Here is a 21,413-nt window from a genome sequence, read left to right on the forward strand (position 1 = left end):
CCCAAGTGACCTAAAAAAGTCACACACTGTCCCCCAGGGACCCACCAAGTGACCCAAAAAAGTCACTCACTGTCCCCCAGGGACGCCCCAAGTGACCCACAGAAGTCACCCATTGTCCTCCAGGGACCCCCCAAGTGACCCAAAAAAGTCACCCATTGTCCCCCAGGGACCCCCCAAGTGACCTAAAAAAGTCACACACTGTCCCCCAGGGACCCCCCAAGCAACCTACAAAAGTCACTCATTGTCCCCCAGGGACCCTCCAAGTGACCTATAAAAGTCACCCATTGTTCCCCAGGGACCCCCCAAGTGACCTAAAAAAGTCACACACTGTCCCCCAGGGACCCCCCAAGTGAACTACAGAAGTCACCCATTGTCCCCCACGGACGCCCCAATTGACCTACAAAAGTCACCCATTGTCCTCCCGGGACCCCCCAAGTGACCAGAAAAGTCACCCATTGTCCCCCACGGACCACTCAATTGACCTACAAAAGTCACCCATTGTCCTCCCGGGACCCTCCAAGTGACCTATAAAAGTCACCCATTGTCCCCCAGGGACCCCCCAAGTGACCTAAAAAAAGTCACACACTGTCCCTCAGGGACCCCCCAAGTGACCCAAAAAAGTCACTCATTGTCTCCCAGGGACCCCCCAAGTGACCTATAAAAGTCACCCATTGTCCCCCAGGGACCCCCCAAGTGACCTACAGAAGTCACCCATTGTCCTCCAGGGACACCCCAAGTGACCCAAAAAAGTCACCCATTGTCCCCCAGGGACCCCCCAAGTGACCTAAAAAAGTCACACACTATCCCCCAGGGACCCCCCAAGCAACCTACAAAAGTCACTCATTGTCCCCCAGGGACCCCCCAAGTGACCTACAGAAGTCACCCATTGTTCCGCAGGGACCCTCCAACTGACCTACAAAAGTCACCCATTGTCCCCCAGGGACCCCCCAAGTGACCTACAAAAAGTCACCCACTGTCCTCCAGGGACCCTCCAAGTGACGTACAAAACTCACCCATTGTCCCCCAGGGACCCCCCAAGTGACCCAAAAACGTCACCCATTGTGCCCCAGGGACCCCCCAAGTGACCCAAAAAAGTCACCCACTGTCCCCCAGGGACTCCCCAAGCGACCTACAAAAGTCACTCATTGTTCCCCAGGGACCCCCCAAGTGAATTATAAAAGTCACCCATTGTGCCCCAGGGACCTCCCAAGTGACCTACATACAGTCAACCCACTTGACCTGTAAGTGACCTCTAAAAGGTCAAACAGTCAACCCAATTGACCTCTGAGTGACCTCTAAAAGGTCAAACAGCCACCCTACTTGACCTCTAAAAGGTCAAACAGTCAACCCACTTGACCTCTAAGTGACCGCTAAAAGCTCAAACAGTCAATCCACTCGACCTCTAAGTGACCTCTAAAAGGTCAAACGGTCACCGCACTCGACCTCTAAGTTACCCCTAAAAGGTCAAACAGTCACCCCAATTGACCTCTAAAAGGTCAAACAGTCATCCTACTTGACCTCTAAAGGTTCATACAGTCAACCCACTTGACCTCTAAGTGACCTCTAAAAGGTCAAACAGTCAACCCCCTTGACCTCTAAGTGACCTCTAAAAGGTCAAAAAATCACCGCACTTGACCTCTAAAAGGTCAAACAGTCAACCCATTTGACCTATAGGTGGCCTCTAAAAGGTCGAAAGGTTACTCAACTTGAACTTTAATTGACCTCTAAAAAGTCAAAAGATTACCCCACTTCACATCTAAGTCTCCTCTGGAACGTCCAAAAAATCACTCGTTGTGTCCTTCAAGGGACCTCACTTGACCTTTCAATTTACCTCTGAAGTTCAGAAAGTTAGACCAACAAAGAAAATGGGAGGTCAAAAGCCATCAATTGTTGGAACAGTTAGATTGTTTCACCGAAAATTAGACATTGTCAAAGAGCTCAAACAGGAGCTTGAATATCAAATACACTCAGGTTTGGAACCCGAAGTTGTGTCAGTAACACATGATGAATTCAAGAGAACCATGTCGCAACTAGACGAACTTGTCAACCAGCTTACACAATCGGAAAATGTGGACGCGGAAGACTCCCTCAACGATGCAGCATGCTTGACAAAGCTAAAAGTTGAAGTTGCACAAACTGTAAAGAAGCATGAACTTTCATTCCGAAACACTTCAACGCGTCCAAGCAGCGCCTCTTCATCACGCAGTAATCGAATACCTGTTCCCTCTGCACCTGAGTCTCCGGGAGTTGTTCAAAGTATGCGAGATACACGACTACAACAACAAATCAATGATTTGGCAGACCAGCAATCAACATCCAACCCGATTACTATTCATAGACAAGTGCAGTCTGCCATGGGAATTTTGCAAGAAAACTCCAATAGAGTCATCAGTTCTGATGTACAGAATAGTCTCCAGCCATCAGCACTCGAACAAACAGACTCTAACAACGTAGCAAGCAATCAACATCAGCACCTTCAAGCAATAGCACCAATTGTGAATCCAGCAATTGTTTCACAGAGCTCTATTGACGCAACTTGTGCGTTCCCACAATTGTCTACAGCTTCAAATATTCAACTGCCAGTTTTTAGTGGAACATTTCCTCCGGCTGAAAATACTTTCGCCCCTCCCAGGCCCATTAACACCGGCCTAATTGAAAATGTACCTGACCATAGAACACCTGTTCCAGTTTCTTTCGGCAATCGTTTTCCAAAGCCAAGTCATTCCGGCTCATTTCAGGCATATTGCCCAAACAGTTGGTCAAACATAGCAAACGGTAGTTTTGAGCCCTCAAATGTAACCCCTCGTGGACCTGTTTATCCAAGCAGCCAAAGCATCGGTAATCAAAACTCCAACGCATATCGTCAACGGAACATTCACCGCTCAGTAAAGCTGCCGGACATCCGGATTCAGAAGTTCGATGGAGACCCACTCAAGTGGAACGAATGGAGCAGCATGTTTTCTTCGACTATCCACAACAACGAAGACATCACTGACACTGAACGAATGAGCTATTTGCAAAGTTTAGTCACTGGACCGGCAAAGGATTGCATCTCCGGATTTCTTTGCAACCCAAATTTTTACTCTTCCGCCCTTCAAGAGCTCAACCGACGCTTTGGAAACCCGCAAAACGTCGTCGGTGCCCTAACAAAAGAACTGGAAGCTTTCCAAAGACCGGCTATGAATGACCACGCAGCTTTGATAGCTTTCACTTCGCGGTTAAGAAAAGTAGTTCAAACATTTGCCTCACATGGCTTCAGTGCCGACCTAAATGCCACGTACTTGCTCAGGATAGCCCGAGATAAGCTACCAAACCCACTCAAGTTGAAGTGGACCGAACATGTTGTTGACAACGACTGGACAAATCCAGGTCTCACAGAGCTTTCCGATTGGATGGATCGGCAATCCAGAGCCTTTGAACAAATACAAGACGCATTTTTATCAACCACTAACAACCATTCAAGTCAACAAAACCAATCACAGTGTTCAAGTTCCTTCAACAATCGGAATAAGAACCAAAATCGTACAAACTGGAAACAGAATTTCCCCGGAAGCAAAAGCTCTAACCCCAGCAATAAAAGCTTTGAACATAACAGTACAGCAATTAGAAGCATCGATAATGCAAAGCCTCAGCAATCGATGGCAAACATTAGCAACAACACGAAAGGAAGCTCTTCTTTCTCTGGTTCAAAGCAGCCTATGAGAAATTCAACAGCAAATAGGAGCAGAACAAAATGTCCGCTTGATCAACAAGATCACTACATTGGCAAGTGTCCGCAGTTTCTTAGTCTTGATGTTAGCAGACGCAATAGCGAAGCAAAGAAGAACTCTTTGTGCTTCAATTGCCTAAACTCCAGTCACGCGGCCAAAAACTGCACGTCAAAAATTCTCTGCCGACATTGCAATGGCAAACACCATAGCCTTCTCCACACAGACAGACAAAAAGCACCCGAATCGACAAACGTGACAGCAATTGATCTGCCAATGTGTGAACCACTGGATCAACAAGACAAAAACAGTGACATTCCAACTCAGGTTTACAATCCTGGTTTCCCATCAAAAACGAGGAATCAACTACAGGTAATACCTGTCACCCTAATCGGAAATGATAATAAAAGACATAATTGTTATGCCATTCTTGACAATGGTAGTACCATTTCATACGTCCTCAACACGACTGCCGACAAGGTACGGGCTCCGAAGACTTCAGAATTCGATCTGAATGTATCGCACGCATTTGACGAATCCGTCATGCACGCAAATCTTGTTCGGTTGGACATTGGAAAGTTCAATAGCGATCAACCACTCTTCCGTTTAAACTACGTTCATGCCGTGAGTAATTGGACTTTCAACGATGCGCCTGTGAACGATTTGAACAAAGCGTGTTCGTCCTACCCTCACCTTCAACACATACATTTTCCTAAACTTAGTGACAACAAGATACAGATACTTTTAGGTGTTGACGCTACCCAATACATTTTGGAACGCGAGTTCCTTCAAGGACCCTCAGGAAGCCCCTTGGCTCTACGCAATCTTCTCGGTTGGACGATTACTGGCCCAATTAAACGAAAAAGTAATCCAATCCAACAGGAAACAAACTTCCTATCCCATAGTTACAGAGCCTTCGACCACGCGCTCACAAATTTAACTGTTGATACTGAGAGACATCTCAGTGAATGTGTGACCAGTTTCTGGAAAATAGAGAATACAGGAACCGAGTTTGAAGAAACTGCAGATACTTCAACAGACAGTAGAAGAGCAGTTCAAATATTACAAGATACAATCCATCATATCGGAGACAGATATGAAATTGGTTTACTTTGGAAACAGGACAGTAAATTAGAAAACAACTATCTGGTTGCCAAATCACAACTTGACAGCCTTCAGCGCCGACTCAACAAAGACATTGATTTGAAACAGTTGTATGAGAAAACTTTGGGAACAGATTTAGAGAAGGGTTATGTCAAACCAGTAACTTTCTCAAATCCAGCACCAGAGAAGATTTGGTACCTTCCCCATCACCCCGTCACCAACCCCAACAAACCTGGGAAAGTCAGGCGTGTTGCAAACGCCGCATCTGTTTTTAAAAAGCAGTCGCTAAACAAAAACTTTCTGTCAGGCCCCGACCTTCTCAACAACCTGTTCGGCTTACTACTTCGCTTTCGCCAGAATTCTGTTGCAGTAATGGCAGACATAGAGGCCATGTTTATGCAAATTTGCATACGAACAGAAGATCAGTCATGTCTCCGTTTTCTTTGGCCGTCAAACAACTCCGTACAGCAGTTCCAGTATACGCGACTCATCTTTGGAGCCAGATGTTCACCAACTACAGCAATATTTGTCCTCCAAGAAACAGCAAAAGACTTCGGAAACACCGCTACAAAAGATCTAATATTAAACAGTTTCTACATGGATGACTTTGTACATTCGTTCGTCAATGAACAGAAAGCTGAAACTGCAGTTCAAGACTTGCGACAAACACTCTCTAAAGGAGGTTTCAGTCTGACTAAGTTTGTCTCAAACTCTGTTCAATGTCTTAACAAGATACCCAAAGAACATTGTGACAACGAAAAAGACAAACATCGTGTCTTAGGTGTAATGTGGAATACACTTAATGATACTTTCTTCCACCAGAAGCTTGCCAAAGTTCAGGAAGACAAAACGGACTACACACTCAGAAAACTCCTTTCCTTAATTGCCTGCTTGTTCGATCCATTAGGAATCATTGCCCCATTTTTGATTACACTCAAAATCATATTGCAGGATACCTGGAAAGAAGGACTTGCATGGGATGATCTCCTGTCAGATGAGAAACAGAAATCAATAAAAACTTGGATAGAGCAATATCTAAATGTGCCAGAAATATCAATGCCACGATGTTTTGTTTCTCCGAACGAACCATCTCCGATAAACCAGTTACATTGCTTCTGTGATGCCTCACAGCTGGCTTATGGAGCAGTCATATACATCAGGTCTCAATCAGCTACCACCATTTCAACTGGGTTTGTCATAGCTAGAGCTAAAGTTGCGCCACTAAAACAAATCAGTATCCCGAAACTTGAGTTGCAAGCAGCCGTGCTAGGATGTAGACTAATGCAATTTGCTTCCAAGCAGCTAACAATACCAGTTACCTCAAAACACTTTTGGAGCAACAGTGAAGCTGACCTTGCCTGGATCAAAAGCAAAGACAAATTGAAAACTTTTATTGCAAACAGAGCACAAGAGATCCGCAACAACACAGACGTCTCCAAGTGGCAGCATATCAGCGGAAAACTCAACCCTGCAGACCATGTCTCCCGAGGAATACCAGCCTGTGATATCAATGTGTTGTGGTTAACGCCTCCAGCCTTCTTAAGTGATCCCGAAAGCCATTGGAAGAACTCCTTGGGTAACAAGGAGGAGACAAACGTCACAATGGAACCATCCAACGATGAATGTATTATCAACGTCAGCAGATTCTCAAAGTGGACGAAGTTAATGCGCTCTATGGCTTTTGTCATAAGGTTCATAAAGAATCTCAGATCGAAACAAAGAGGCAAACTAGAACTCGACGACATTAACGAAGCCCGAATTTATCTCTTCAGAAAATCACAAGAGAAGTCCTTCAAAGACGCCATCAAAGACATGAAACAACACAGGCCTTTGTCCAAGAAAGATCGTCTGCTCTGTTTGTCACCTTTCTTTGAAAGTGGACTTCTTCGCGTTGGTGGCAGAACAAAACGAAGCTTGCTACCCTTTGACGCCAAGCACCCCATCATCCTGGACTCTAAAGAGCACAGCATTCAACTCTACATACAGAAATGCCACGAAATTTGTATGCACATTGGAGTGGAATACACTCGCAACTACATACAACAGAGATGCCACATTCTTGGAATCAGACTCTTCCTGAGAAGTTTGGCCTTCAAATGTTTCGACTGTCGCCGCTTCCGAGCACAGGGACTACAGCAACCGATGGCAGACTTGCCAGACATTCGTTTCCAGGAAACACAGTCACCAGTCGTCTTCACCAATGTCGGCGTGGACTACCTTGGACCTTTTGCCGTCGTTCATCGTGTTACAGAAGTGAAGACCTACATCTGCCTATTTACTTGCTTGGTTACAAGAGCAATTCACCTGGAAGTTGCAGAGGACCTCAGCACAGACAAGTGTTTGACAGCAATCCGACGCTTCATCGCTCGACGCGGTTGTTCCTGTCGGACAACGGATCCAACTTCCTGGGAGCAAGAAAGCAGATCAGAAGAAGACCACTGATGTTGGACCACGACTACATCAAAGATCAGCTACTGAATCAGTCTGTCGAATGGAAGCTCAACCCTCCTTCTGCTCCTCACTTCGGTTGGGTGTGGGAGAGACTCGTTCAGTGTGTCAAACGAGCTCTTCTCTTGAACCTCGGCTCCGCAAAACTCACCCCAGATGTCTTTGCCACGATCGTCAGTGAAGCCGAGTGTCTTGTCAACTCGCGTCCACTCACTCACGTGAGAAGCAACCACGAAGACGACAACCCGCTTACACCAAACCACTTCTTGCTTGGAAGGCCCTTCTGCAATGTTCCTGGAGCCGTTTTCAACAAGACACTTACCTTGAAGAGTTCGGCGTGGACACAGGTGAAGCAGAGACTTCAGCAGATTTGGAAGAGGCTGCTAACCGAGTATGTTCCTTCGCTGAACAAACGACAGAAGTGGACGTCTCGTGAAGCAGCTTTGGAAGTGGATGATGTTGTCTGGCTTCTTGAAGAGTTTACACCAAGAGGAATCTGGCCGCTGGGACGAGTCACACGGACTTTCACCGGCCCCGACAACATAGCTAGGTCATGTGAGGTTAAGACCGCTTTAGGCAAATTAAACAGACCAGCAGTAAAACTTATGCATGTCTACCCCAAACCCAAAACCAGGTTAGGGTTAGGTTTTGTGGGCCCGGAGGATGTTAATGCTAGAGATTAACTTCTTACGTTTATTGTGTTTTACCGCCTTTTGTAAGTTGATTTTGTTTCCAAAAGTTGTGACGAGTAAAGTCACGATGATGAAATGTTGTAAAACCGGAAATGATACTCTTGCTTGAATTGTGTAACCTGAAACAAAACATGAGCAACCAAACTAATTGAAACTTAAAGCTAAGACTCAAGACAGATAACGACCTATCACCCTTCCCAATGCGGACCAGCGGATTCATGGTGTTATCATTACCGAGCCTCTTTGTCCTTCAATCTGATTTAAAAATTGTATGTGGGTGAAAAATATTTTATAGTTTATTTAATTTAATACTCTGCATAGAATGTAGTTGCCATGGCCTAACAAACATGTATATTCATAATCATGTTCATAATAATAAAATAAAGTACAATTTAGATTTGGTATTTGTTTGAAATTATCTGAGCAAAGGTTACCCGGGTCGAGAAAAAAATGCAAAAATATGTAAGATAAGCGGTGAAAAGTTAGTTTTTTCACCGCAAATTTCGTACATAATTTTGCGGTGAAATGCGGTGAATGCGGTGAAATTATGTAAGTTTACCGCTAGACTAAGCGGTGATCTTACAAAAATTCACCACAATTCACCGCTAAAATATGTAATTTCACCGCCCTTAGAAGGGTCCGAACCTCTCACCACCTGCATGTCATCCACTTCTTCTTCCACTGCGCCATCTCTCACTAACTTCAATTATTTTTTTATTAAATATAAATCGAATTCACTCTACTTTCTGCAAAACATGCGCGGTGAATTTTTGTAAGATTTGCAATTTTAGCGGTGAAATTACATATTTTAGCGGTGAAATGTGGTGAATTTTTGTAAGATCACCGCTTACTCTAGTGGTGAAATTACATAAATTCACCGCTTAGAAAAAAGTGTCAAAAAGATGTAAGATTAAGGGGTAGTTCTAGTGGGAAGGCAAATCTAACAATTCTTCCCACACTCACCATTAATTTCACCGCATTCTTTGCTGATCTCGAACATCTTTAACAATTTTTTCTAAGTGGTGAATTTATGTAAGTTCACCACTAAGTTGAGCGGTGAATTTATGTAATTTCACCGCATTCACCGCTTATCTTACATAATTTGGACACATTTTTTCGAAGCGTTGAATTTATGTAATTTCACCGCTAAATTCAGCGGTGAAATTATGTAATTTCAGCGCTACCAGTCGATAAAGTTTTTTTTCACCGCATTCACCGCCTGATTTATGTAATTTCACCGCATTCACCGCTTATCTTACAAAAACTTCCGCATTAACCGCTTATCTTACATAATTTTGCGTTGAATGGCGGTGACACCTCGGCCCGGGTAGTGTGAATTATGATCACGGTGATCGGTACCTTGCTTTCAACTGTTCTGTTTAAGATCAATTTACGCTAAATTTGTAATCACAGAAAGAAAAATTCGTTCATCTTCATTAACTTAAAGAAGTCGCAGTGACATCCTCAGCTCCTTTACAAAAGTAGCCCTTCTGTATTTGAACACATTAATAAAATACATCATTATGAAAAACAAATGGAACTAACTATTTGCCAATATAAAGATAACAGGAAGAATCACTGTAATCAGTATTTTATTGTAAACGAAAAAAAATGTCAGATAATTTTTTTAAGACTAACAACTAACTATCTGGAAATGGCGCTCGAGTAATCAGTTCTAACAGTTTGGTGAGAATAATTCAATTGAGGCAACCACAACAAACCAATATTTTGCTTCATTTTTTTAACAACAAATAAGATGATCGACATTTTGTTAGGCTGAGCTGATTAAGTTTTCAATTAAGCATGTTTTAAGATAAGCTTTTGAATAATCACTTTAATGACAAATTCATGGAAACTCGATGTCAACCTGACTTTGTTCAAACTAACTACAATGGGTGCGAGTGCATAAAACGAAGCAATTCAAAAACTACATGCAACCGTATCACCAACAGAATAGAGTACTGCCTGTTGATGCTGAGCTTTCACATCATATAATTGAGTACGTGCAGCGCATAACAAACACAAACCGGCAACAAAAACACAAAGTGTTAAAGAAAGAGAGAGTGCAAAAGCAAGCATCGCCAGACTATTGCAGCAAGAACAGTTTGCTGAAGAGATGAAATCCTTCAAGGCTAAAAAAGAAATTCCAAAAGCAGCGAAACCCTCCAGTTTTCACCATTCATTGACCACCAAAGGCAGAAAAGGTTAAAGCCAATTGAACTTCGAAACCAAGCATCCAATACTGTTATAATGGAAGCATCATGTGGGTGAATTATTCTTGCGAAATGAACATAAAAATAGTCTTGGTACTGGACATGTCAGAAACATAGTTCAGCAGAACTTCTGGATCCTAGGAATACGAAATGCTTTGAGATCGGTCAAAAACAAATGCATTAAAAATCGAAAGGGAAGAGCCCAAACAAAGGCATCTGTAATGTTAGATCTACGTGAGGAACGATTAGACGCATCAACAGTGTTCTCGATTGTGGGCATAGACTATTTCGGACCATTCACAGTAAAGATTGGTCGCAGAAACGAAAAGCGTTGGTGCTGTCTGTTCACATGCCTTACTGTACAAGCGGTACATATACAGACTAAATCAGAACTAGACACTGATGGTTGTCTGAACGCAATTATGGGATTCACTGCTCGAAGAGGCAAACCGGTCAAATGATTAGCTGTAACGAGACAAATTTCGTTGGAACATAGAAAGAATTTGCAGAGTATATAGCAGCATGGAAAGAGGAACGAATTCAAGAACATTGGATTCAACAAGATATCAGATAGAAGTTCAACCCACCTGCAGCACCACACTTTGGAAGAGTGTGGGAAAGACTGGTTAGGAGTTGCAAGAAGACAATGTACGCAGTGCTGGGTAATCGATCAGTCAAGGAAGATGTTCTTTCGACCACGCTGTGTCTTGTTGAACAGACCTAGAATGCTAGACCCCTGACACCGGTCCGTTTTGATTCTATCAATTTTGAAGCTATTAATACAAACATTTTTCTGCTTGGCAACAAGAACCTTCGTTTACCGTATCTATGAAGTGCAGAGCAATTTGTTGACAACAGAAAGCTCCTCCAACAAACACAAGCTTGCGCAGACCTCATCTGGGACAGATTCCGTAAAGAGTACTTGCCAACGTTGAAAGGTTGAAGGAAATGGCAGTCCACAAGGGACAGAAGTCTTCAACAAGGTGATCTTGTGTGGGTAGTGAAAGATAGTGACAAACGAGGATTTTACAAACTTGGTCGAGTTACTGAAACCATCAAAGGTCCCGACGGAATAAATTGAACTGCAACGTTTCAAACAAAAAACGGAGTCTGCAGGAGGCCTGTTGTGAAACCCATTCTAGTACTACCAACTGAAGAAGATGTTTTTACGAAGGAAAACAGGGCCGGCAATGTTGACGCTGAGCTTTCACAACATGCTTAGGAAAATACATCAGCATGAAAACTGCGATAGGGAAAACACTTCTGTTTTAGTTTTCTATGAACACCTTAAAAGTCCCAGTCTTAGTTATAGTTACTAGTACAGTCATCGTCACGTGATGTGGAGAAAAAAAGGAAATAACCGAAGCAACACAACAACACGAAGCAAAAACAGCCTCAGAAAACGGCTTTCTTCATAAAACTGAGCAACATACTGCAACAATTAATTGAATTGAGCAGTAAATAACGTGTTACTGTGTCTCGCGTATAAATTATTCTTGAGCAGTAAATTGTTACTGTGTCTTGTATTGAAAATTATTCCTGAGCAGTATATTATTTGTTACTGTGTCTTGTATCAACGATTTATTGGAGCTGAAATTCAACTGTTAGGAACCCCAGCTTCTCGTATTTCCACTCGTGAGTACAAAAACCAAAACCAACATAAGTTTAAGTTTAAATCTTTTTGCATAAACAGGTCTTAGACATATATATCTGTCTTGAATTTGTTTCTCTTTCGGATTGAATTGGTGTACATATAGAGATCCCGTATTGTGTGATCTGTAGCAAATCCAGTCCGATTCGATACTGAAAAAAAACACGAACGAAAACAGGGCCGGCGATGTTGAGGCTGAATTTTCACAACAAGCTTAGATAAATGCATCAGCATTAAATCTGACGTAGGTATAACACTTTTGTATTAGTTGTCTATTAGTCATCGTAATAGTCCCCGTTTTAGTTAGAGTTACTAAAACAGTCTTAGTCACGTGATGTGGAGACAAAGGGGGAAGTAACAAAACAACAAAACAACACACAGAGAAAACAGCCGCAGAAACGGCTTTCTTCATATAATTGAGCAAAATATTGCAACAATAACTTAACTTGAGCGGTAAATAATGTGCTACTGTGTCTTGCGTAAAAATTATTCTTGAGCAGTATATTATTTTTTACTGTGTCTTGTATCAACAATTTATTGGAGCTGAAATTCAATTGTTACGAAACCCAGCTTCTGGTATTTCAACTCGTGAGTATAGAAGCCAAAACCAACATAAGTTTAAGTTTAAATAATTTTGCAGAAACAGATTTTAGAAAAACATCTTTGTCTTCGATTTGTTTCTCTATCGATTTGAATTGGTATACATGTTAAAATCCCGTATTGTGTGATCTGTAGCAGATCCAGTCCGATTCGATACTGAAAAAAACCACGAAGGAAAACAGGGCCGGCGATGTTCAGGCTGAGCTTTCACAACATGCTTAGGAAAATGCATCAGAAAGAAACTGATATAGGGATAACACTTTTGAATTAATTGTCTATTAGTCATGGTAATAGTCCCAGTTTTAGTTAGAGTTACTAAGACAGTCATAGTCACGTGATGTGGAGAAAAAAAGGAAATAACCGAAGCAACACAACAACACGAAGCAAAAACAGCCTAAGAAAACGGCTTTCTTCATAAAACTGAGCAACATACTGCAACAATTAATTGAATTGAGCAGTAAATAACGTGTTACTGTGTCTCGCGTATAAATTATTCTTGAGCAGTAAATTGTTACTGTGTCTTGTATTGAAAGTTATTCCTGAGCAGTATATTATTTGTTACTGTGTCTTGTATCAACGATTTATTGGAGCTGAAATTCAACTGTTAGGAACCCCAGCTTCCCGTATTTCCACTCGTGAATACAAAAACCAAAACCAACATAATTTTAAGTTTAAATCTTTTTGCATAAACAGGTCTTAGACATATATCTTTGTCTTCGATTTGTTTTTCTATTGGATTGAACTGGTATACACAACAAGATCCCGTATCCTGTGATCTGTAGCAAATCCGGTCCGATTCGATACAGAAAAAACTAAGATTAGCAAATAATTACAAACTGAATTGTAATGCAACGGTAAGAACGTAGCAGATATACAGTTGCAAAAGCAAACTGCAAAAACGGAGTTTTCAGCTGACTGAGGTTTTACCTCATTATTCAGGCTCTGGTGTTGTGCCCGCGTGACGATTTTAACTTGACTGAGTGAACAGCGTTAGGTTGTGAAATTTTTTGTTCCATTTATACTCAGAGTTCATGTAACAAAATTCTTCTTTATCGAGTTGAAGTGCAAGTTGGACAAAAAGTCACGGATTTCCCTGAGACAAAAAACGCTACAATGAGGCTCATATTTTGAGGCTTAAACATTTTTGCAACAGTAGGAAACGAATTTCAGTAGCTTTCACCTTTCGGCTGATACTCTTCCTTATGGTTGAGTCTGTTGTTAACTCTATCCTACTTCAAAGTGAACCACGTGGATTACTAGATATGTACAAAAGAAGAACGCATATACATCGATTCTTCATATTTTCATATGATGGAAAAAATTACATAAATATCCAAAACATGTAGTTGAGATGGAATTTTCATTTGGCAATCGGTTATATGACAAATCTGCCAATTGGGGAAACTTGCATCTCCTGTAAATCCATTGCATTAATGTTTACTTGATTTCACCTCTACTACATAAAATGGACTTGCATTGGAAAACAAGCTGTCTGCTCTGTTTCACAATGCATATTCGCCTGATGGCAATGTTTTATCACCACTTAGTAACTTTCATGAAAATGTTAAAATTGTGAAACGCTCGTTTTCTAGGAGCATTGCTTGGAACAACAGTTTTAGTGCACGCAGAGGCCAAATTTCGCCTATAAAAATGGGTAGCCAGGCAATTTGAGTGGAAGACAATGTATCAATGGAGCTTGTCTCACGTAAAAAGTAGTATCTTCAAGTTAAACTTCCAGTTGTTTTCTTCAGCAGATTTTGGTAAAGAGGAAGCCAAGAGCTACATCACAAAACCAACGAGTTCAGCTGTTGAAAAATGTGATACGTCAATTAGGCATTTCAATTCGAAGTTAAGTGGAAGAATTTCTTTTCTCACAAACTGCTGTCACTTTTTATCGGTTTTTAACACATCCTTTTTTGAGGAAAAAGAAAAGGGCAAAACCCTGACCTGAAATGGTCCTCATCCGATTATTGCTGTATCCTATGAGGTTATCATCTGTGAAATTTCAATGAGAGAAGAGATAGTTCCTGTCACATAGGACTAAAAATTTCCTCATTATTTTTGGGGCAACATGTAGGCGAAAAAAAACGATATATTATCGTAGCTGTTCATAGACAGTAGAGAACTGGTATATATTCTATTCTGTCTGTCCAACCTACTAATATGTTGACATTTAGATTGTTTTGTCATTTAGCGATTCATGTCTACTGATTGCAGTGCAGAGTGGCTTAAGGCTGCCATATTAGGAAATATTTTTATTCCACTGGGGCCAATCAAATTCTGGCACTACCATTAACAACAGATTCATATTCATCAGAATAGTCTGTCTTCACAATAAAGCTGTTGGTAGTGCACGTTTAGGCGCATCAGTATACATGAGCAGCTAATTTGGCGGAATTTGCTACGAATTGAAGCACTTGCAAGGCGAGTGCACATCTTGTGCAAAAACACGAAAGACTTTTTGACGCGTGACATTTTCTTCGAAACTTAGCTTCAGAATAAATAATCCTCAAACTCAAATAAATCCGGAAATCTCAATAAGTCTCAAGTTTATCGATCAGGCAATTTCAATTAAAATTGATTGATGTTGCTCCAAAAAACCTTTCATGTACATAATATGTTCATTTTTTGAGCATAATGACTTTAACTTTGAATGAGATTTGACTTAACGTATGTTTAATCATTGGCGCCAGAATTGAGACTTGTGTACTTTTAAATTTCCACAGCCCATTTTAATTTTGTAAGAAGTGAAGAACAGATCTTTTTACTAGGATTAAGTTTTAAAACCAAGATTTCTTCTACATCCGCAAATGCATCCTTATTGCTTTCACGATTTCTCAACGGGACTCAGAGGGATTGCTAGTACAAACTGGTCCCATCAAAAAACTCAAATCAACTGACTGGTCACCAAAAATGCAAGAACAATTTGCCACTCATCAGAAGTTAAAAGGCTTTTTTCATTTGTGGCATGAGGATGAAATATATGAGATCAATACTTGAAGCTAAACCTCCATTCCGCATTATAACAGCCTGATTTGAAAAGTTCAGGATCTAATTGATATAGTCGATTTTCTGCCAATCATTTGTCAATCTCCGTTTTTTTGCCTGAAATCCCCATAGGATGTTCTGAGAAGCATTTTGGAGTAAAAAAAAATGAGGTTGCAAAAAAAGTTTTATGATCTTGGATGGGCCACAAAAGTCTATGGTCTTGAATGCAGTATCAAAGACACCATAGAGTTTTTTGCTGAAAGCCAATGGCATCTACGATAAATTCGTTGTATTACGTGATACAGAAGACGTCATTTGATATCAACTTTAGGTTTTTGTGGTCTTATGTATGGTATCAAAGAAGCCATACAACCGTACATAACTTACGTATGGTTTCCAAGAAACAGTTTTGGCGGTCAACCCGGGTTATGGGACTGATATTCGCTTTCTTTCACTAACAAACCAGCCAATCTGAGAGTGACCATCAATTAAATTTGGGGTTGATTGTTCAGTTCTGTGCAGATCTCATATTTCCGTTCTTTTCCCCGGTTTTTGTGAAGACGACACCCGAATAAGTCTTTTTTGCCAACCTTGGAACCGTTTCGATTGAAAATTGTTGGTGTTGTGATTGTTGTGGTTAAATTAGATTTTCCACCTCAATTTCATTTTTAAAAATGTCAACAATGCTCTAAGCCTTTTAAAAATACTATTATAAATTGCGATATAACATTTAGAATGAGATCTAAATTTTCTATGACAACTTTTACATGTTTCTTCACAGCGCGCGAAAATTAAGGTTATCAAATTGATCGTCCATTGGAAAATTTATGTTGACATAACATAACATTAACATTAAAATGTCTCTAACAGTATCAGATGAGGTACAACTACATAAAAAGCTTCGAAGAGCTCACTATGACCATCGTTTGGTTTTGTTTGCAGACAAAAGTTCTAGCATTCAGCTTTTTTTTTCATGCGATAAACACTAATATGCATTTTGCAGGTTTTGCAGCTCATTTTTCTCAACCAGAATCAACTTTCCTTAACATTTAGTCAATTGATAAGGGGATAGGGGAAGAAGAACTTTTCAATTTTGCTACAACAAACGACCACTTGTATGATGGTGAACTCTGTAAAAAGCTTCTAAACTAAATATCATTCGACAAAAAAATGTCCTTTACCATTATAAAGTTTAAAACTGTAATTAAAAAAGAATCATTGCCTCCTCTGTGCTTACAATTGGAAAAATATTAGCTGATTCGAAAAAATTTAAAATAATTGGAGGGAGGGAATCTAAAAACTTTAGATCTTTTCCGTTTGTATCACTTCCCCAGCTTAGTGTGTGCATATTATTATTTTTATTTGCACTCCCCAGCTTTGTGGGAGCATATTATTCCCCTCCCAACACTTGTCATAGTTTTGCATAAAATTTACTATCCAGCAGCAAGCGCTCTTTAACCGGGGGTGCATAACGTACTGGGAGGCATAAGCCGAAAAGGCCCGACATTTTTTTGAATATTATTTTAGCTCTGAAAAAGCAATAACATTAGATGTTCCCTCAAAGGTTTAAGATTAGCCAGCGCTAAGTACAAATTAGGATATAGTTCTGCAAGTCCTTGCCCGGAGCTTAGTGGCAGATCACATCGGCGCTGAATCATGACAAAAATCATTCTGTTTTTCCCCTTCCCATTACTCTCTTCATGTCCCACTTTATAATTTATAGTCTGAATTTTACCTTATTTAATGAGCCATGCTATGCGCATAAAAAAACTCATGCACTGGTATTCATCTGCGCATGGTTAATTGAGCGCTGCCTTTCATATGTGAAGAGTTAATTATAGAATGTTTGCGTTATGTTCAGGAGCTTTATTCGCGTCCGTTTGGAGATAATTACCCCTGTTTAATTAGATAAGTGAGCAATTTTCCGCTCTCTCTCTCTCTCTCACTCTCCCTCTCTCTCTCTCTCTCTCTCTCTCTGTAAATAAATCTAATAGTGAAAATGAAAATTTGGTGAAATATAAATTCATGCTCTCATGAATAAAAAACATTTTTTAACGTTTTTCAATAAAATCGAAGGAAAAAATTGAATTGAATCATTCAGTTTTTATATTCTGAGTTTGAAAATGAGTTTGAAGCCATTTAATGTAACTACAGCAAATTTCTGAATCTTAGGATTTGGAGGTGGTATCTGGAGACCAAATCCGGAGGTCAGAATCCGGAGGTCGAAATCAGGTCGAATCCGGAGGTCAGAATCTGGAGGTCGAATCCAGAGGTCAGAATCTGGAGGTCGAATCCGGAGTTCGGAATCTGGAGGTCGTTTCCGTTGATCGCACTCCTATTTGACGGAGATGAATTGCCATGGACATTGGTCTCGAACTTCAGTCAAAGTGATCGGTGTCATTAAGGGAAAATAATGGCGACAAGAGCAACAAGTTGGATATAAAAGAACCAGGAATCATTCAAATTCTCTGAAATTATAAATCGGCAGGCAGAAGACATTCTAAAACAAACAACTTAGGAAAAATAAAACACATAAATGTTTCACATATTAAAAAGAGAACAAGTCAGAAAGAAGAGGAAAGACAGGAATAAGTTAAATTCAACCGCCAAAAGGAAGATACGCAGTAGCCGCTAAGTCTATTATTGAACTCTTCGACAACTGACAACACAAATGCCGCCAAATGACGTATCCATGGCCGTAAACATCAAAATGAAAAAGGGCACGAGTTGCTAAAATCTTCTCGTCGGATAAGTCTTGTACTTTTTAAATAAGGACCCAAATGATTTCTATAGTACATTTTATTTAGAGACACTAGTTTTGGATTCAGATCTTTTCTCCGTAATTCTTGCGTAATTAGAACTGACACCACAAGCTGAGCTTGAATTGCCAATGGATTACCAGAACTGCTTTTGAACTTATTGAGACCCATTTCGTGGCTGTCTTCGGTATCAGGTTACGGTATTTTTTTACTTTTCCCCGGCTTTTGTGAAGACGACACCCAAATAATTCTAATTTTTGCCAACAATGGAACCGTTTCTTTCGAAAATTGTTGTTGTTGTGATTGTTGTGATTAAATTAGATTTTCCACCTCAATTTCATTTTTAAAAATGTCAACAATGCTCGAAGCCTTTTAAAAATACTATTATAAATTGCGATATAACATTTAGAATGAGATCTAAATTTTCTATGACAACTTTTACATGTTTCTTCACAGCGCGCGAAAATTAAGGTTATCAAATTGATCGTCCATTGGAAAATTTATGTTGAAATAACATTAACATTAAAATGTCTCTAACAGTATCAGATGAGGTACAACTACATAAAAAGCTTCGAAGAGCTCACTATGACCATCGTTTGGTTTTGTTTGCAGACAAACGCTCTAGCATTCAGCTTTTTTTCATGCGATAAACACTAATATGCATTTTGCAGGTTTTGCAGCTCATTTTTCTCAACCAGAATCAACTTTCCTTAACATTTAGTCAATTGATAAGGGGATAGGGGAAGAAGAACTTTTCAATTTTGCTACAACAAACGACCACTTGTATGATGGTGAACTCTGTAAAAAGCTTCTAAACTAAATATCATTCGACAAAAAAAATGTCCTTTACCATTATAAAGTTTAAAACTGTAATTAAAAAAGAATCATTGCCTCATCTGTGCTTAAAATTGGAAAAATATTAGCTGATTCGAACAAATTTAAAATAATTGGAGGGAGGGAATCTAAAAACTTTAGATCTTTTCCGTTTGTATCACTTCCCCAGCTTAGTGTGTGCATATTATTATTTTTATTTGCACTCCCCAGCTTTGTGGGAGCATATTGTTCCCCTCCCAACACGTGTCATAGTTTTGCATAAAATTTACTATCCAGCAGCAAGCGTTCTTTAATCGGGGATGCATAACGCACTGGGAGGCATAAGCCGAAAAGGCCCGACATTTTTTAATACCAATTTTAGCTCTGAAAAAGCAATAACATTAGATGTTCCCTCAAAGGTTTAAGATTAGCCAGCGCTAAGTACAAATTAGGATATAGTTCTGCAAGTCCTTGCCCGGAGCTTAGTGGCAGATCACATCAGCGCTGAATCATGACAAAAATCATTCTGTTTTTCCCCTTCCCATTACTCTCTTCATGTTCCACTTTATAATTTATAGTCTGAATTTTATCTTATTTAATGAGCCATGCTATGCGCATAAAAAAACTCATGCACTGGTATTCATCTGCGCATGGTTAATTGAGCGCTGCCTTTCATATGTGAAGAGTTAATTATAGAATGTTTGCGTTATGTTCAGGAGCTTTATTCGCGTCCGTTCGGAGATAATTATCCGCGTTTAATTAGATAGGTGAGCAATTTACCGCTCTCTCTCTCTCTCTCTCTCTCTCTCTCTCTCTCTCACTCACTCACTCACTCTCTCTCTCTCTCTCTCTCTCTCTCTCTCGTTCCTCTGTAAATAAATCTAATAGTGAAAATGAAATTTTGGTGAAATATAAACTCATGCTCTCATGAATAAAAACATTTTTTAACGTTTTTTAATAAATTCGAAGGAAAAAATTGAATTGAATCATTCAGTTTTTATATTCTGAGTTTGAAAATGAGTTTGAAGCCATTTAATGTAACTACAGCAAATTTCTGAATCTTAAGATTTGGAGGTGGTATCTGGAGACCAAATCCGAAGGTCAGAATCCGGAGGTCAGAATCTGGAGGTCGAATCCGGAGGTCAGAATCTGGAGATCGAATTCGGAGCTCAGAATCTGGAGGTCGAATTCGGAGTTCAGAATCTGGAGGTCGTACCCGTTGATCGCACCCCTCTTTGACGGAGATGAATTGACATGGACATTGGTCTCGAACTTCGGTCAAAGTGATCGGTGTCATTAAGGGAAAATACTGGCGGCAAGAGCAACAAGTTGGATATAAAAGAACCAGGAATCATTCAAATTCTCTGAAATTATAAATCGGCAGGCAGAAGACATTCTAAAACAAACAACTTAGGAAAAATAAAACACATAAATGTTTCACATATTAAAAAGAGAACAAGTCAGAAAGAAGAGGAAAGACAGGAATAAGTTAAATTCAACCGCCAAAAGGAAGATACGCAGTAGCCGCTAAGTCTATTATTGAACTCTTCGACAACTGACAACACAAATGCCGCCAAATGACGTATCCATGGCCGTAAACATCAAAATGAAAAAGGGCACGAGTTGCTAAAATCTTCTCGTCGGATAAGTCTTGTACTTTTTAAATAAGGACCCAAATGATTTCTATAGTACATTTTATTTAGAGACACTAGTTTTGGATTCAGATCTTTTCTCCGTAATTCTTGCGTAATTAGAACTGACACCACAAGCTGAGCTTGAATTGCCGATGGATTACCAGAACTGCTTTCGAACTTATTTAGACCCATTTTGTGGCTGCCTTCGGTATCAGGTTACGGTAGTTTGTTACTTAATTTTGACATTAAAATAATATCTGACAATTGACTCAGTTTTTCAGGAGTAGGCGTGGGACAAGATTTGATGAGCAAAAAGTGACAAACCATTTCAACTAACAGGCCTAGCCATAATTTTCTACAGAAGCTTGCCCTAAGGCGTCTTAGGAATTTTTCAAGAAGTTTGATGTTTAAATCGGTCTCTTTATACAACGCTGTAAAATAAAGTTTGCTAAAAACTTGAATTAAATATAAAAGTAAGTGTGAAATACTGAACAAAACAGGTACAAATACTTCTTACAAGAGAAATCTTTTTGCTTGGCGCGGAAGCGTAGCTCTATTAGTAGTTCTCATTAGCAGCAAATTTGGGTTCCAATGTTATTTGGGTATTATCGATTTCTGAACGTTTGGTCGGTGCTTAAGAGATTTGAGCAATCAATAGGTTCGATAACATATTATCTATGGCCAGTTGCTATTAACTTTAAATCTGTCAGTCTTTTCGATCTTATTTCTTCCCGAAAATTTCCAAAATTTTTCATGATTTTTGCATAATTTGCAAAAAATTGATTTTTTATGACTGGAATTCAA

At 40.0% G+C, this 21,413-nt stretch overlaps 1 protein-coding gene across 1 annotated transcript; it reads left to right on the forward strand.

Moving 5' to 3' along the window:
• The first annotated feature begins 1,865 nt into the window (after positions 1 to 1,865).
• On the forward strand, positions 1,866 to 20,214 carry LOC142334955 (uncharacterized). The gene is made up of 4 exons (XM_075383283.1): positions 1,866 to 7,055; positions 7,106 to 7,819; positions 17,576 to 17,675; positions 20,042 to 20,214. The coding sequence occupies exons 1-4, from the start codon at positions 1,866 to 1,868 to the stop codon at positions 20,212 to 20,214; spliced, it is 6,177 nt and encodes a 2,058-aa protein (XP_075239398.1).
• The last annotated feature ends 1,199 nt before the right edge of the window (positions 20,215 to 21,413 follow it).

Source organism: Convolutriloba macropyga, chromosome 2 (genome assembly GCF_964194025.1).
Source record: "Convolutriloba macropyga chromosome 2, txConMacr16.3, whole genome shotgun sequence".
In the NCBI taxonomy this organism is placed as follows: domain Eukaryota; kingdom Metazoa; phylum Xenacoelomorpha; order Acoela; family Convolutidae; genus Convolutriloba; species Convolutriloba macropyga.

Excerpts from the sequence above, each read along its gene's own strand:
- LOC142334955 (XM_075383283.1), top strand. The coding sequence starts at position 1,866 with ATGGGAGGTCAAAAGCCATCAATTGTTGGAACAGTTAGATTGTTTCAC. Across the intron at positions 7,820-17,575 it reads ACATAGCTAGGTCATGTGAG|GATTTGGAGGTGGTATCTGG; the intron begins GTTAAGACCGCT and ends TCTGAATCTTAG. Across the intron at positions 17,676-20,041 it reads TCTGGAGGTCGAATCCAGAG|ATTTGGAGGTGGTATCTGGA; the intron begins GTCAGAATCTGG and ends CTGAATCTTAAG.